General features: G+C 39.6%; 2 protein-coding genes across 3 annotated transcripts; one reads left to right on the forward strand and one right to left on the reverse strand.

Annotated features, from left to right (window-relative positions):
• Positions 1-3633: 3633 nt before the first annotated feature.
• On the reverse strand, positions 3634-11486 carry LOC134862854 (protein NLRC3-like). 2 transcript variants are annotated; one of them, XM_063880955.1, is made up of 10 exons: positions 11383-11486; positions 11183-11285; positions 10979-11095; positions 9946-10024; positions 9357-9579; positions 7397-9197; positions 7117-7290; positions 6842-7015; positions 6684-6730; positions 3634-6268 (listed from the first exon to the last, which is right to left on the reverse strand). In XM_063880955.1, the coding sequence occupies exons 2-10, from the start codon at positions 11269-11271 to the stop codon at positions 5679-5681; spliced, it is 3294 nt and encodes a 1097-aa protein (XP_063737025.1). In that variant the 5' UTR covers positions 11272-11285; positions 11383-11486; the 3' UTR covers positions 3634-5678. The 2 variants fall into 2 exon arrangements, with proteins under 2 accessions (XP_063737025.1, XP_063737026.1); XM_063880956.1 differs by lacking the exons at positions 10979-11095; positions 11183-11285; positions 11383-11486 and adding an exon at positions 10737-10813.
• An 879-nt stretch (positions 11487-12365) lies between these two features.
• Positions 12366-18415, forward strand: LOC134862855 (V-type proton ATPase subunit d 1). Its single transcript, XM_063880957.1, has 8 exons — positions 12366-12591; positions 13577-13748; positions 14543-14721; positions 14865-14944; positions 15131-15208; positions 15456-15632; positions 15777-15854; positions 17154-18415. Exons 1-8 carry the CDS (start codon positions 12465-12467, stop codon positions 17313-17315), a joined length of 1053 nt encoding a protein of 350 aa, XP_063737027.1. The 5' UTR covers positions 12366-12464; the 3' UTR covers positions 17316-18415.
• The last annotated feature ends 157 nt before the right edge of the window (positions 18416-18572 follow it).

The following is an 18572-nucleotide window of genomic DNA, read 5'->3' on the forward strand; positions in this document are numbered from 1 at the left end:
CAAAGATAGGTGTGTTCCTTTTTCAGATATTAGTGGTTGTGTCACGATCTGTGTTTTATTTTGTATTATCAAGATCTGTCTTTTTTTTCCTGTTTTATTCGGAAAAGTGTGCACTCCCCTAGTTATGTCTGATTTTACTTCCTGTCTCGTGTTTTCCTCCTGTTTGATTACCTGATTCAGTTACCTCATGCTCCTGTGTTTTTCCTCCCCCCCACCTGTGTCTTGTCTTTGTGATCACTCTTGCTGGTTTTTAAGTTCTGTTCGTCTTACAGTCGTTGTGAGATCCTTATTGAATTTGAACGCGGTTCACTGGGGAGAGAGTTCCCATGTATGTTTAATCTTATTGCCTTGTATAAAGGTATTTTCAGTTAAAACCTGTCTGTGCTGCATTTGGGTCCTGCCACCTTGCTGAACACAATTCACACAACCACACACCCAAACTGCAAAATACCTCATATATGCTGCAAAATGAAGCACTGCAACCAAAACTACATATACCATTATGAAAATCAAACCTTTGCATCAAACGGCTCACACTTCATTCATATTACCAGATTGTTGTCTCACCAACTACACACTGTTGGGCAAAATGTAAAGCACTAACCTCTTTAGTAAGCTTTGCCATAATACTAAAATAGTTCAAATTGTTGAAAATTCTTCAGATTGTTCACATGCACAGAAATATTTGTAGATACACACACATGCTGCTGTTATTTTTTATTTTTCAGCAAAAAAGTCAATGCTAAATATGTACAGCAGATGCATTGGAGTGAACAAAAATATGCTAACAAAAAACAGTAAACTGAAAAAGAAAATTACAGAAAAAATGTGCAGAAAAAAAATATATGAAAAAAAGAGGCGAGAAAAATACTGTAATTAGGCAGCATCTTGCCGCATAGCTGGATCTGGCCACAACGCCGAGTCCACATCACAGGCAATATCTTCCCTTGCCAGACATCGAGGGAAGAAGCGCCTTGAGTGCCTTATCCATCCCTGAATCGCTCCCACATCAATTTCATCACATGCCTCTTCCATAGCCTGCAAAAGAGGCATGCGCACAAAGGGCTGCCGGTCGTAAACCTTCCACCGCCATGCTGAACAGAACTCTTCTATGGGGTTCAAAAATGGTGAGTATGGTGGGAGGTATTGCACGACAAATGGTGGGTGGTCAGCAAACCAGGTTTGGACTGGGGCTGCACGATGAAAGCTCACGTTGTCCCATACTATAACATACCTGTTTCTTTGATGCTCTGCATCATTCATACACTCTGGTGGTATGAGAATATTGTGGAGTCTGTCCAGAAATGTGAGACAACGGGCTGTGTTGTATGGTCCAAGGTTGGCATGACGGTGGAGGACACCATGCGTATTGGAGATGGCAGTGCACATTGTGATGTTCCCACCACGTTGGCCTGGAACATCTATAATGGCTCTGTGGCCAATGACGTTCCTTCCCCTTCTTCTGGTCTTTGCTAAGTTGAACCCAGCCTCATCTACAAAGATGAAAGATGAAATTTCCAGAACTCCCTAGAAACAAAGAACAAAAATCAGTCAATATGGTGTTATCCAGTACACTGGGAAACAATGTTGCATGTAGTGTACTGTAGTCAATATTGTACTCACATCCACATATGCTCTTCTGAGCTCTTTGTGTCTTTGAGGGTTTCTCTCAAAAGGCACCTGTTAAAGTTGTTTCATACTGATTTGGTTTCGCTCGAGAACGCGAGCCAATGTGGACAAACTGACTTGTTGAATGTTGTTGAATACGGTGTTGTCTTGGATGACGTGACTTTGAATATCTCTTACAGTAATCTCATTTCATTACTTCCTAAAACCAAGTTTACGATGGCAGCTTCCTGTACCCCGGTGAACGTTAGGCCCCTTCCTCCACCATGGCTGCGTCTCTCAGTCCTTTAGAAAAACAAAAAAACAAAAACATAGGGAAGGTATTTCCCCCACAGTAGAGTAAATGATACAGGAAACGTGTACAGTAAGTGTATGACATCAGCCATTCATGAAGTAAACAGGTGTCACCCAACTGATACACTATGAAATGGCGTGTACTACAAAATGTGAAAGAAATGTTGGTTGCATACCTGTGCTCCAGTCTAAATGTCCGGATGACAGAGGCGACAGTAAAACGGCTCAAGTTGGGCTGCACTCTGTCCAGCTTCTCGCATTGTCAGCCCATGGTTGATGACATGATCAACTAAGGTTGCTCTGATTTAATTTGAAAGTTGTTGTCTTTGGCCATGAACTCCTCTACCAGCTCTACCCCTACCTCTCACTCTTCCTCTTCCTCTCATTCTCACCCTTCCTCTTCCTCTCTCTGCGACGTTTTCCATTGTTGTTGTAAAAAAAAGATGCTCACCTGTGGTGCTTTTATAGTGCTTACTTCCTGATTGAAGTGCTAACAATTAAGCATTGAGGTGTTTGGCAAGGTGGCACATATTTTGGCCAATTAGCTCATGAAGTGTTATTTTGAATGGCAGTGTTTTGATATGGCAAACACTTAACTGTATGTCAGATTGTTGTGTCTTATGCAGAGAACCGTGTTCAGTGCATTTAAAAAGTGCCATTTTGGATTGCAAAATGTGTGTAAAGCAGAACATGTGTTTAGAGTTTTGGAGACTTGAGAAGAGGTTTTGCTCTCTGTGTGTCAGTTTAAATAATTGTGCTATGCGTGTCATTTTAGTGTATTAGCAACTGTAAAAAAACTGTAAATACCTCAACAGGTTCTTTGGACAATAACAACTCGAGTTTCTCGTCAGTGATGTTTCAGGCTCAACAGGTTCCACCAACGATTGTCATGTGACAAATGGCAGCATTGTACCCACAGTTTTTTTCAATTGTTAAAACACCTTTTTTGAAAACAATTCACAAAACCACACACCCAAAGTGCAAAACACCTCAAGTATACAAAATGAAGCGCTGCACTCAAAACTACATGAACACAAAATTAAACTTTTGCACCAAATGGCTCACAATTCATTTATAGTACAAGACACTTTGTCCAACCAACGACACACCATTATGCTTAATCACAAGCACACTCGTCTTTCATGCCGCTCCGTCTGTAGAGAATTCTGCATATAGAGATTGTTCAATCCTACAAAAGTACGTGCAGAAACACAAATATACTGTTATACTGTTTAGAAAATGGCAAACATGTGACTATGTCAGATGTCTGTGTCTTACTTAGAGAACCATGTGCAGTGTCTTGCAAAAAGTTCCATGGTGAATCGTGAATTGGGTGCAGAGCTGAAAATGTGTTTAGGGATTTGGAGATTTGAGCTCAGGTTTTGCTCTTTGAGGGTCGGTTTAAATAATTATGCTTTATGTGTCATTTTAGTGTATAAGCAACTGAAAAAAACTGTAAGCTATATGCATGCTAAATGTGGTCCTAAATGCTTGTCTTTATGAAGTGTGGGATTGTGTTTGGATGTGTGATTTATCAAGGTTTACTTGCAATATGAAATGAAATTTTCATTTGAACAAACCGCGCTTTAATTGTGTGGACGACAATGAAGTTCCGTGGCACAATTATTTAGTTTAAGCTAAGAACGAAGTTTTTGGCTTTAGCTCACAGACACAAAATACAAGTAAAAGTTCTGCATTCAAAAAGTTCAGAAGTTCAAAGGCATCAAAATGTAGTTTAATTAGCAGGTAAAAAGTTTTTAGTATGCAGAATAGTCAATTTCAGAATCCCATATAATGTATCATCACTTTATAACAAGAAATCAACTTGTAATTTATCTCTTAAGCATACCCGTAATGTCGCTGCAGGTAGAGGTGGGGCTTATTCATATCTTCTATATATTTCTGGGTAGCTTAATATTTCTTAATTTTTTTAACAGTTACTACTTGAGTAAATGTTGATTGCCACTACATGAGTGAGGAAAAGAGATCTTGAAGAACAACCAATTAGAATATTGTAAATCTGGTTTTGGTACCTTTCAATAATTGAAATAAACTAAGTACATTTACTCAATTTGTACTTGTTTTTCCAGTTTCTACTATTTTATACATCATATCCATTACACATCAGAGGTAAATACTATGAGTACTAACTTGACTATACTTACCCGTATTCTATTGTTTTTATTTTAAAACATTTTGATCACTTGCTGAATACAGAATGTAATCGACCAGTAAATTATGACTTATTATTACAGCTTATAACTGATTAAGATAAAGCTGTATTGCTCCTCAGGGGAAATGCACAGCAGTATTAATTAAAATGACACCAGGGAGTGCTGCTCAGAGATGTAACTGGAGTAAGGGGTGTGTTAGAGCCGTTTTCACTGAAAGACAGGTAATTCGTTATGTTCTGATTTCTGTCAACACAGTCATCATTTCCCAGAGCTGTGTAATAAACATGACCATTCAGACACACAGGATTTTAAAGTGTATTGGTATTACAATAATCATTAAATTAGATGTACTGCCAAGTAGGTATGAACATACTATGTGGTGTTTTGGTGCATATCAGTAGTGTGCAAAATGTAAGCATTTAAATAGTAAGCTGGGATCATTTTAAATGTTTGCCCTGAAGATTGGCCTTTCTAACTGCACATCTGCCTGGCAGCATATTTACATGAACACATTGCTTAAAATCCTAATTTCTGGATGTACAGCAAGTATATCCTTCCCCTGTTGCATCTTTAATGCTATACTCAACACCTATTTTATATTTTGAAGTTATAACTACATACATGTAAATAGAGATGACAGTAAACCATGAAATTAATTTTCTGAAAACTAATTCCACACAAGAGGAGAATAACAATAATAACTATTCTCTTTCTACATAAAAATACTTTGACTCCTTTGAATCTTCAACGAAGTTAGGCTCACCCTGCTCCCTATTGGCCTTTATGGTCTATATTACCTCGCAAATGGTTACAGGGAAAATCTAGTTTAAAAAATAAAAAACACATATTGATATCATATATACAATCATGGAAGAGTTCTGATGCAACTGAATTTAAATGAAGGTTTTAGCTTGTAGTTGCTGTGCAGATTTCTACATCAATATTGAAATTAAAATTGAGAATGCAAAAAGGTTTAAAAAAAAAAGTTAAAATACTTTAAATACAAATTGCAGTATATACATGACATCATGCACTGATTCTGTTTTCCATTTAGCGCTCTTAATCACAACCAGCTCTTTTCCATTTCCTAAGTATGTAAGGCCAGCTAGTCAGACGATTGCCATCATTTAAATACATTGGGAGAGAAATACCTCATAGCCCTTTTCTTTTTACAAAGAAAGAAACTACCCATAACCGGACCCCCCTACCTTCACTGATCCTTCCAATTACACCCACCAGGTCCGCTCTACAAAGTCTCACTTTGAAACATATTTTTTTGACAAGTTAACTGTTCTTGTCAATTCAGTTTGAACAGTTTTAATGCTATTTGTGTGCACACATGTTTATGTGAAGTTTATATTACCTTGGCTTCTCTTTTACCATATATATAAGCTTAAGAATAGGAGTTGTGTCTCTTTAGCTTTTTAACTTAGCATTGCTGCATTCGGTTTCATATCCACAACATGCCACCTGCCAAGGTTCTCCTTGGTAGTCTGCTTTTAGATTTAGATAGGTCACCTTTTCGACACAATATGTACATCCGAAGGTACTGTCTTAAGGATCCTCAGTTTGGGTACTACTGTTCTACACAGGAGGCAATTGTTCAATCTGTGACAGATACACTGAGGGTTGTGGAAATCTCACGTCCTCTGCAGCCTCACGCATTCGTCCAAACCCAAATGCGGGGTAGAGGGGTTCAGAGAAGGTTGCGTGGAAGGTGAAGAGGTGGAGCCGTTTGTCTGAAGAGAAAATGGAGGGGAGACAGTAGAAGGCCAAAGTGCCAGCAGGCCAGTCCAGAAACACAGCTACCCTCTTGCCGCAGAGGGTTTTTTCTGTGTCTTGAGGTGTGTTATTGTGCCATGCCGTGTAACTCTGATCAGTGCAGAGCAGACTCCAGGACTGATCGTTCCAACCAATACAGCAGTCATCGCGGTCGCCCCTCCTGTTGATTCCCCTGTATGTCACTCCTATATGAACCCTTCCTTTCCACTGGACCTCCCAGTAACAGCGCCCAGTCAGACCTTCACTACAATGCACCTGTTTCCAGCTGTTGAATCTCTCTGGATGATCAGGATACGGCTGCTTCTCTTTCACGACCATTGCTCTTCTGTTGTTGTCACACAGGAAGAGTTTTTTTTCAGCTGTGTTTGGGTCCAGAGAATGCTGACAGAAATCTGACAGAGGACATATAACACAACACTAAGTTAACTGCCCCGAGCAACGACTACTGTAGCTTATATTTGACTCAAAATTACATGGGTTTGACAGATACATAATTCACTACCGATTGGCACAGGCAAAACTCTACTGAAATAGTGCCAGACTGAATAAAGTTCAATGCAACGCTACCTTATACCATACTTTCACTTTGTATGATATTTTTTCAAATGTTTTTTGTGTAGTTTCTTGAAATAATGATTAAAGAAGTTATCATTGTGCTTAGTGTGGGGCAATGTGGTTGTTTCCCCATTTGTTTTTTGTGCAGATTATCTAATGAGATTTGATTTATTTTTGTGAGTGTTGGAGTTCCTGGAATACGTATTATGCTACCTGTTGACACATCAGTGACAAAGTAAAAATGCCACTTACACCTAAGAGGTGCAGGTTTCAGCCGAAGCTCTCCACAGTGGTCAATCCTGTAGGAACAGAATTGTGAGTGACAGAGAAAGACATATGAACACAAACACTACATTTACGCATATACAACAGGCAAGATGTATCTGTACAATAAATTGAATCTACTCTACTTGAGAGTTTTCAGTTTACAGCATGGGTCATCCAGTACAGCATGTAGCTTGGCCACTCCTGAGTCTCCAGGGTGGTTGTAGCTCAGATCCAGCTCTCTCAGATAGGAGGGGTTAGTCTTCAGAACTGAAACCAGAATCTCACAGCCTCTCTCTGTGACCATGCAGCCTGACAGCCTGCAATCACATTTACAAACTCTTAAGTTTTACAACTTCACTGTCAATTCCATGCTCGGTTATCAATCTTTTAAGAGGAAATTGAGTCATGAAATACTGACCCGAGAATCTCTAGTCTACAGTGTGAACTCTTCAGTCCAGCTGAGAGCAGCATAACTCCTCCATCCTGCAGGTCATTGTTGCTCAGGTCCAGCTTTCTCAGGGCACAGTTCTTGGAAGTGAGAACTGAGACCAGAGATTCACAGATTCTAGGCGAGAAGTTACAGCCACTCAACCTAAAAGAAGAAAACAAGTACTTTGAGTGAAAAGTGTGTCCTTGTTGTCAGCCACATAAATTATAACATGCAACAAATATATTCTATTGTGAATCTGGACACCTACATAGCGACTTTGGATGCTTTGACAACTGGCAGCATCCTCTGAAAATCCTTCTCAGAAGTAAATGATTTCCTCAGGTCAAGCACGTCGAGATCCTTTTGTGATGATATAAGGATGAAGACCAGCACTGACCACTGTGAAGGTGAGAGATTCTTTCCAAAGAGATTCCCGGATTTCAGGTACTGCTGGATATCCTCCACTAGTGAACTGTCGTTCAGCTCGTTCAGACAGTGGAAGAGATTCATGCTCCTCTCTGGAAGACTGTCCTTGATCTTCTTCTTGATGTACTGCACTAGCCACTCTTTGACTTCTTGTTTACCTTCCCTTCTTTTCAACAAACCTTGTATGAGTTTCTGATTGGTTTCCAGTGAAAGGCCCAGAAGAAAGCGGACAAACAAGTCCAGGTGTCCATTTGGACTCTCTAAAGCCTTGTCCACTGCAGTCTTGTAGAGATGTGTGAAGTTAAATTCACGTTGCAATGGCACACTCAGCACCAGGGTGAATGGCCTTTTTTTTTTCATTACATCAGTGCCAGTGTTGATGAATGTCAGGAAGACATGGAGTGCAGCGAAAAACTCCTGAACGGACAGATGGACAAAACAGAACATCTTGTCCTGGTTCAGCCCAAAGCCATCTTGAAAGATCTCTGTAAAAAGTCCTGAGAAGACTGACGCAGCTTTTATATCAATGCCACACTCTTTTAGCTCTGCTTCATAGAAGATCAGGTTTCCTTTTTCCAACTGCTCAAATGCCAGTTTTCCCAGAGTGAGAATGGTCTCCTTGGTCTCTTTGGTCCAGACGTGATCTGTTTCCGCACTTGCATGATACTTTACATTCCACTGTTTGGTCTGGACCACAAGGAAGTGGATGTAAATCTCAGTCAGGGTCTCGGGCAGCTCTTCCCTTTTTCTGTTTTTCAAGACATGGTTCAGAACTGTGGCAGTGATCCAGCAAAAGACCGGGATGTGGCACATGATGTGGAGGCTTCTTGATGCCTCGACGTGGGAGAGGATTTTTCCGGCGTGCTCCTCATCTCTGAATCTCTTCTTGAAGTACTCCTCCTTTTGTGGGTCACTAAACCCTTTCACCTCTGTCACCATGTCAACACACTCAGGAGGGAGCTGATTGACTGCTGCAGGTCGTGTGGTTATCCAGAGGCGAGCATTGGGAAGCAACTTACCTCTAATGAGGTTTGTCAGTAGCAATCCAACTGAAGCGGACTCTGTAACATCAGTGAGTATCTCATTGTTTTGGAAGTCGAGGGGAAGTCGACACTCATCCAGGCCGTCAAAGATGAACACAACCTGGAACTCATCAAACCGGCAGATTCCTGCTTCTTTGGTTTCAGTAAAGACATAATGAAGCAGTTCCACCAAGCTGTATTTTTCTGCTTTCAGCAAATTGAGCTCTCTGAAAGTGAATGGAAAGATAAACTGTATATTGTGGTTGGCTTTGTCTTCAGCCCAGTCCAGGATGTACTTCTGTGTAAAGACGGTTTTCCCGATGCCAGCCACTCCCTTTGTCACCAGAGTTCTGACTGGTGCCTCTCTTCCAGGTAACGGTTTAAAAATATCCTCATGTGTAATTGTTCTTTCACAACTTGTTGATTTTCTGGAAGCAGCTTCTATCTGTCTGACCTCATGTTGATAATTGACCTCTCTATCTTCCTCTGTGATGTTGAGTTCTGTGAAGATGCTATTCAGATATGTTGGGTTTCCTGCTTGAGCAATTCCTTCAAATAAACACTGGAACTTTTCCTTCAGTTTAGACTTCAGTTTAATTTGGCAAACCGAAATACGACTTTCTGAGAAGAAAACACAAAAACATCATTCATTAAATGTTGTGGTTAACATGTTCACATTCAGATATTAGACTATTCTCAAAGATCAGATCTTGAGTACAAAGATCTACCAGTACAAAACCATATTTCAGGACTATTATTTAATTGAAAAAAGCATCTTACTGCTCTGTAGAGAGTCAGCCAGCTGCTCCTGATCCATCTTCCTCAGGAAGTTGAGTGTGAGAGTCAGAAATGCATCTGTGTTGCTGCTTCCCTGCTCTTCGTCTTCACCTTCCAGAGATTCATCCTCTTCTTTCAGGCCCTCCAAGTGTTCTGAACTTTCTAGAACTGTCTTGAACTTCTTCAACTCCTTCTTCACAAATGTCACAATGCTCTCCTGAAGAAGCTGGAAAGTAAAGTGTATCATTCAAAAATGATGACATTTTTTCCCTAAATCTGTAGCTTAACGTCTGCTATGGTGTATTCAAGGGCTGAACAATTGATCCTGCATGTACACCTGCCTCCTTATGTAACACTTGCAGCTAATATCTTAACTGCACACTGGCGTATTAAGAACTTGGAGCTTAGCCAATAGACAAACTGTAACTGCCTGTAATGCACTGAATATGTGATGAAAGTGTATTGAAAATTAGGCACTGTCAACACAGTAAAACTGAAAAAGACCTAGAGTAACCAAAACAAAAGAAACAATAAACTCAGTTGCCTTTTAAATTGTACTTGTCTCTCTTCAATGTTTCCTTCTGTTACATACCTTGAAAATTGAGTCCAGTTTTTGTTGATGTTTCTTCGCAGGCCTCTCTTTGATGACCACTGACCTCTTTCGTGGAACTCTGTACACCCAGAAAACATGAGGTGATTTTACAGGTGTCACACTCTAACAATGTGCGAAATCTGATCATCTGGAAGGTATTTATTTTAATAATTGGAACACCTGTGATAAAGATGAACGTTTTCAGTTGAAAATGATTGTGAATGTAAAGGAAGCAATAGTGTTGCTTATGATAGCTAAAGAGTTTGGATCTGAGATTATTAATTTAACCGATGTACCTTAAATAGAAATTCAGTGTTGGAGGAAGCTCTCATTTGACTAAAGGAAAATACCACAACAGTTCTGTACGCCCCATGATTGTAATGGATGATGAAAAGATAAGAACAAACTAACACAAAGCACTCTGTAGGATGAATCTCTTACCATTACATGACAAACTTGGACCTAGCCTCAATGTGACCCTTAATCAAATTTAAACCGAGTCAAAACCCTCAATCTCCAGATCCTCTTTAACAAAACAGCATTTTTAAAGTGGCCGATTGTTCTAAAAACAGCATGTCTTTGTGTGGGAGGAGCTCAGGTATCCTGAAGAATGTACATCTACTGCCAGGTACCTTCCTGTAACTGCCATCAAAAACTATTCCCGCTTGTTCAGTGACTCACTTCCTTGAAGTCCATTTTTTGTTTTGCTAATTTCAATTCCAGGTCATTGATAGTATTAAAATCTATTTCTGACTTTAGTTCTCTTAACCTGTAAGTGTTGATATTCTTACCTTGGCTCAACAATTGGCCCCTCGTTCTTAAACTCAATAGGTTCAGATATTGACTTATTCATTATTAAAATGTGCAGGTTATAAACTGTACTAATTCCCTTTCCTTAAAATTGCAGTTTGTTTATTGACACTTTCTTGAATATTTGGCTGTTTTCACATTAATCTGAATAAACTTTAATAATAATCGAATAAGGTATAATACAGGTTAACTGCAAAACCATACTCATGCTTTAAATTCTTACCTTGGCTCAACAATTGGCCCCTCATTCTTAAACTCAATAGGTTCAGACATTGACCGGTCACTCCTTACTGACACACAGGTAGGTCCAGGGGAGTCTGGTCTCTCCTGCTTCAGTGGGCTTCAACGCAACATAGACACAACATATTTTAGAGCTCTGAGAGGGTAACGCATTCATAAACAGTTAGAGAAAAGTTGATCGTCTTACTTCACGGCTCTGGTGTTGTTATCATATGGATCAGACAGAGTGACTTCAGAGGAAGAGACCCTGTGCTCTCTCTCCTCAGACACATTCATGTTGTAGCCTTAACCTTTACAGAAAAAAGCATAATAAGGCCTCCATTGAACCTCACAGGACATGACAATTGAAGATCTCAAACTTATTACAATTGATAGTTAGATTCTTACCTGCCAACACTCTTGTCTTGGTCAAATGGAAAACACTACACACGAGCACATCTCACAACACTTCTCATTCTCTGTCTTTTACTGTTGCTTTGTCTGTGTCTGATTTGTTTTTATCACATGCTCCTTTTTTGTTACCCCAAACTGCTCTAACCTGTTTGCAAAAGCTATTTCTCTGCCAGAGGAATTAACTGATGCAGTTCTGCTTTGAGTCAATAGATGGTGGAATGTATCCTAATCAGCTGTTACTTGAAGTGTTCAACAACACTGCAAAATCTCCAAAACAACAACTGAACACCACTAAACAAAAACATTATAACCTTCATAAGAGTATGATTTATTGTAAGACAGTTGGACTAGACAAAGAAAAGATAAAAAAGAAGGAGCTTTGAATTAGATCACTAGGATAGAAATGATTACTAAAAAATAACTTTGACAGAGGAGCAACAATCAGAATAACAACCAGACTGAAAAATGATACACTTGCTTGGGATGTGCATGGCCCAGGACAGGACGGTTATGTGCATACCTACTATTAACCAACGTTTTTTTTTGTATGTAGATATGTTAATGATTAAATTAGTATAATGATTTGAATATATTGTTTTATAAAGTGTTTTTACATTCTAGTTTTTCTAGTTAAAATCACTGCTGTCCTGACTTGAACAAAAGGTAAACTGGCCCATTAATGCAAGGGGTTTTTTTTGTGTGTGTGAGCACACATCATTTTATAACCAACTTCACTTATCTTTTTAATTCTATTCCCTTCTGTGTTTATATTACATTTGTTCATTTTATGTCCATCTTACTTTTATTTTTCTTATTAACTCTTTATGTTTCATTGAAGTCCTTCACAGTAAATGTACAGCAAGAACTTGTAACTCTGCTTTAGTGTTTTGACTACAGGAACTGAAGTGGCTGAAATGCTACATGCAAACTGTGCAATGCCCCATAGAAACGCTCGCGCACACACATGCACGAGTATTTGGCAGGTCAGGTGACGGTCACATGGTGCAGTCAGCTGATGCTAACGCTAACAAGCCGACTGACTCCAGCGGTAGAGACGGATCTGACGGTCAGACAGGATGCCTTTCTCCGAGCTCTATTTTAACGTTGATAATGGCTATCTGGAAGGGCTGGTCAGAGGATTCAAAGCTGGAATACTGTCCCAGGGGGATTATTTGAACCTCGTTCAGTGTGAGACCCTGGAAGGTGAGTTAAACAATTGATAGCCGCACTGGCAATAGCTAGCCATATCGGGCTAATTTGAGCTAAAGCTAGCTGTCAGTCTTAAAGCTCGTTAGCTCGATTAACATCAACGACAATGTTGCTTTGAATCGCATTATTCAACTCTCTGTTTTGCGTTATTGCCAATATTTAGTAGTCAGTAAGTGTCACGTTGAGACTTCCCACATATCTGTTAAAACTGTTTTGGAATTTGTTTTTTAAAAAGCTTACTATCCTATAAATCCTAGCTAGCTAGGGAAGGGGGCTAACGCAATGCTAACGAGCTATGCTGATATAGCAACGTGTTTTACTTATATTGTTCAATCACGGATTTTTATTTTTAGAGGAAGTGAAATAAAACTAGGAAGACGTTTTTAACCCGTGATGTTACGTACTAAAGTGGAGAACAAATGGCATATTTTATACGCTTTAAATGACTGGATTACTCTGACACTCCCGCAGTTTATTATGGTCATTAACGCCTAAAGTCACTTCTTGTGAGCGTTTTCTGGTCAACATCAATATTACACTTACTTTTAACGTTATAGTTAAACAGAAATTAGGTGTTGCAGCCCTACAAGGATGAAGTAGAACATCGTATAAGGTCAAATGTATTGATATAGTACAACATAAACACGGTATAGCCTACTGCAGCAGAGTACACGATTTCACATGTAATTTGTTACAGTATCAGTGAAAGTCTCATTTTAACTACAAAGAAGTTATGTTAGCTCTGATTGGTTGAACATGTATATGTCCACTCTGCAATTGCAATGTTAAGTGTACATGATGTGTATAAAATTAGCTAAAACATGCAAGCGTAGTGGTATGATTCTGCTGAGTGCGCAGATAAATACGATCATTCCAGGATATATTGCCCATCTTGCAGCTTAATTTATGGTTTCTTTCATGCTTAGTCAAATTGACAAGGACAAGGTTATTTTTCCTAATTAGCTTGTCTCCCTTGCAGATCTGAAGCTCCACCTGCAGAGCACAGACTATGGCAGCTTTCTGGCAAACGAGGCGTCTCCTCTCACAGTGTCCGTTATCGATGACAAGCTGAAGGAGAAGATGGTGGTGGAGTTTCGCCACATGAGGAATCAGTCTTATGAGCCTCTGGCCAGCTTCATGGACTTCATCACGTAAGCAAAAAATGCTGTTGTGTTGAAATACCTTTCAACTTATTGAACTATAACTGTGATTTTCTGTGAAATCTTTCTTTTGTAAATGTAACACTTGTTAAATACTGAAAACGGCATGGGAATAAATCATGCACATACCATTTAGCATCAGTATAAAATCAATAATAATCCTGTCAAATAAAGTTAAGCTAGATGAGGGAAAGTGACAGATACACACCCAGATGCCCAACAACATTAAAGAATAGCATGCAATATTGTTTTCTAGTTAATTTCTTGACAAAAATAAGTTGTTTGAGTTCATTTCAGTAAGCAATGACAACCAGCATGGAGAAGTGTGTTTTAGGTTACTAATGCTTCACAGTGAATATCCCTGTCATTTCTTTGTTAGATAGCTATGTTATCTTGTTTTGCAATAGCTGCAAGAAGGTACTGTTTGAGAAAATAATTAGTGCATTCAAGTATACTCCAACATCTGGGAACTGATAGTCATTAGCTGTAAAGCAATCCATTGATGTATGTTGTTGGAAAAACAAAATCAGACATAAACACCATTTTAAAGTGTTTCTGACTTTCATTCAGATTAATCTTGCACTTCAGTAGTCCTTGACTGTCCTTGAATGCACCAGCATGCAGAATTTTCAGAGCGGTTCTTGCCCATAAAATAGGCAAGTTGTTCATAGCGTGCTTTTTATAAGCTTTTCCAACACTGACTGTATTAAAACAAAGTTAAGATATTCAGGTGTAGAGGTAAAATAATAGTGTTGGGGTTAATGTTATTCATGTTGTGTCTTCAGGTACAGCTACATGATTGATAACGTCATCCTGCTGATCACGGGCACCCTCCACCAGCGGGCCATCTCTGAGCTGGTGCCAAAGTGTCATCCCCTGGGCAGCTTTGAGCAGATGGAGGCGGTCAACATCGCTCAGACCCCCGCCGAGCTCTACAACGCCATCCTGGTGGACACGCCCCTCGGTTGGTACCCCCCCTATAAAAACATGCCATTTATATCTAAAAACAGAATAGTAATGTCTTTAGCAGAACAGCAGATGGTGCCAGAGCTAACAGAAACATTTCCTTGCTGTTGGTTTTAATGTTATTTCTCTTTTGTTTTTCAGCTGCTTTCTTCCAGGACTGCATATCTGAGCAGGACTTGGATGAGATGAACATTGAAATAATTCGTAACACACTTTACAAGGTGAAGCACGTTATATTATATTATATATTTAATGCAAGAGCTTTTCCCATTTTTCAGTTTTCCCTTTCCTATAGTTTATTTACACTACGTTTTTGTGCATGTAAATGGTCTGTAAATGATTTGGTTTTTGCTTGGTTTATTTATTGGTTATATATATTTACATAACCTTTTAAACCCTTTTTACAGGCTTACCTGGAGGCTTTCTATAAGTTCTGCTCCAACCTTGGAGGAACCACGGCTGACACCATGTGTCCCATCCTGGAGGTGAGTCTCTGCCTTGTATAGAATATAAACAAACACACATGCATCTACACACACTCAGACACAGCTGACTAATTTTAACATCTTTTGTGTCGCAAGTGCTTTTTAAAGGTTATAATATGTCCAACTTCGTTCCCGCCTATTAATTCATGTGTGTATAAAAATGCTAAGTGTTTTTGGCTGTGGAATAAAGTAGTGGCTCAGTCAGTCACTCGTTGTTGCTCCACTTACATTCTACTTGTTGCTGCAGTTTGAAGCTGACAGGAGGGCCTTCATCATCACCATCAACTCGTTCGGCACAGAGCTGTCCAAGGAGGACCGCGCCAAGCTCTTCCCCCACTGCGGCAAGCTTTACCCAGAAGGCCTTGCTCAGCTGGCCCGGGCAGATGACTACGAGCAGGTCAAGGCCGTCGCTGATTTCTATCCTGTAAGTCCAAAAGCCAGCTGCCTGCTGAGATCCCCACAAGTTAAAGACATCAAATATAAATTATCTGTTTTTGGAACAATCCTTCTCTTTTTTAAATCAGAAAATGTGTTCCCTCTGTATCTCCATCTCCCCTCACGCCCTCAGGAATACAAGCTGCTGTTCGAAGGGGCCGGTAGCAACCCAGGCGACAAAACACTGGAGGACCGATTCTTTGAGCATGAGGTGAGACGCATGTTATCCGACATAAACTCAATCCCATCTAGAGAAGGGACTTCTCTAGATGGGATTGAGCTTCAATGTACAAAGGGAACATTTCAAAAGTGTTTGGTTAAGGGGCAGGGTTTTGTCTAAACCAGGTAACGGGGGCGCTGCGCCCTCTAACTGTCGGCGTGCGCCCTCATACCAATATGCAGATTTTCCCCATTAAGTTTTAAAGTGATTCAAGAAAACAATATTTCTGTTTGTCAAAAACAATATAATTACTCCAAAAATATGAAAATCATATCAAATAGAGCGTCAGACAGCATAGACAGTTTTGTTTTCACGGAGCTCCGAATAAAAAGGGGATGGATGTCCGGTTTCCAAATTAGATTGTGTCTTTTACCGTCCTTATTTCTGTAGAGGAAGTAAAGTAACCGTGACTCTGGATTTATTTGTTGTTTGAGGTGCACTATATGACTCAACAGCTTTCAAACCTTGAAGAAACTATTATTTTCTGCTCTGCTCTAATGCATTATTTTCACCGGAAAGTGGGCGGGGCCGTCATTTTGTTCGGAAGTGACTTTAGGGCCTTCATACTTTATTTGTTCTAAGAAAAACCCCTGACAAGCATGCATACATGCATTACACAGCAATTTAGATAAGAGATGCTTTGTGGCTGTGCTTGAATAGGACCAGCTTTTGTTGCTCCTAACCTTGTCTGTCATCAGGCGTTCTATGTTTATATACTATAGCTGAACGAGCAGCACTTTGTGTAGTGACCCTGTGATTTTATAAAAGCATCGTGTCTTCTACCAGCAGCTCAATCATTGGGAGGAGGTTAGCAGGAGGACAATAAAATGACTACATTGTCATTTCCTTGCATTTCTCCTCTCTTTCAGAATCACAAATATTTACTTATCTCTGGGGGGGAAACTACAGTATACATATATTGCTTTGTTTTCTGTTTCCAGTGATTTCTCGCTGCACAAAATCACAAACAGATGGGATGTACGTGTGAAGACAAAATCTGATTTTTAAATATGAATTTGAGAATAATCAGAAGTAGATATTTATATATACATTTTATTTAGAGATTTGCAAAACCTTTTTATTAATATGATTACATGTAAATGGCAATACAGACATTCGTTTTGTTTTTACAAATTATGATCAACAAATTTAGTATAAGTGGGATGTTTTCTAGCTGAATATCAACTTTTTGTCTTGTATTTTGGCATTCCTTTACTGCAAGTCTTCATCAGCTGGATACTGAATTCACAATAATACACTCATCTTCCTCCTCCTCTTCCCTTCCTTCAGGTGAAGCTGAACAAACTGGCTTTCCTCAACCAGTTCCACTTCAGTGTCTTCTACGCCTACGTCAAGCTGAAGGAGCAGGAGTGCAGGAACATCGTGTGGATCGCCGAGTGCATCGCACAGCGGCACCGCGCCAAGATCGACAACTACATTCCTATCTTTTGAGCCTTCTCTTCCTCCTCCCTTTTTCCTTCCTCCTGTCATTTCATTCAGTCGTACGTCTTGAACATTGTCTCGCAGTCCCACCTCGTGTTAAAGATTCTGACGCTCTGATGCTGAATGTTCTGCATTCTTCACTCGCGGGTGTTAATTGATTCCTGGCATCCGAATCTCCTGTTGGAGCGTGACTTCTAGCAAGGGCTCACGAAGTTAAACGCATTATCAACCGAAATACAGAGCTGAAAAATAACCAGAAAGCAGCAGCTTGGTCCATTATGGGGGGTTGTTGGTATTATCAGCTAGGCAGATGAAGGATGCAACTCATTTGACTATCAAATATTTTCCCTGATTCTTAAGCCTAGTGTGCCTTTTTGACAGGCACACCCTCTCCACCTAACACAGCTCGCAAAATACACTAGAGAAGAATTTGCAATTTACTAAGTACACAAATTAAACCTCCAGCCACCAAACACCAACCATCTTTTTGAGATTGTGTTAATCTCCAGGCATATGAAGCACTTAAAGGTGCAGTGTAATGTATATTGTGGATTCACCTTAGGATATCAGTAAAGGGCAAAGGTTAGGGTTTCAAATCTGAACGTAATGCGTCTGAACTTTAACCCGTCATAAAAACATTCCTTTTCATAGCGTTAGTGTCTACCATGTTCTGTACAACCTGTATTTATTTCTGTTTTAGTGCTAAGTTTTGTCAGCATGTCTTATCATTACTGTGGTTTACCCCCCAAAAAAGTAACGAGTGAAGTGTGTGAGCTCCCCCCCTCCTCCACCTGATTTGCTGTCTTAAATAAATTGTTGTTAGATATTAAAAATACAGCAGCCAAACAGGAGCTTCCCCTCCTCGGCGTCCCCGTTCCTGTTTGAGTTTCTCTGTAAATGAACGTACTGGAATGAGGCGAAAAATCTTGTGAGTATATGAAAGACTTAATGTTAAAACTATACAAAGATATATAGATATTTAAAGATGAATATATGATTTTGTTTTTTTCATGCTGTAAAAATTGATCTGTTTCTGTTTCGATCTGTTTCTTACTTGTGAATGTGTACTGTAAATGTGATAAAAAAATAAATGGACGAAACTGTACAAATGCTAGTCTCAAGAAATGAATAAGACCCTCCTAATGGGTATATATAAGAAGAAGAAGATATACACTTTATTAATCCCTTACAGGGACATTTCTTTCCCCACTCTCTCACATTACACACAGGGAGGATGTACATGCACAAACAACCACACACATGCAG

Source organism: Eleginops maclovinus, chromosome 4 (genome assembly GCF_036324505.1).
Source record: "Eleginops maclovinus isolate JMC-PN-2008 ecotype Puerto Natales chromosome 4, JC_Emac_rtc_rv5, whole genome shotgun sequence".
Taxonomy (NCBI): Eukaryota; Metazoa; Chordata; class Actinopteri; order Perciformes; family Eleginopidae; genus Eleginops; species Eleginops maclovinus.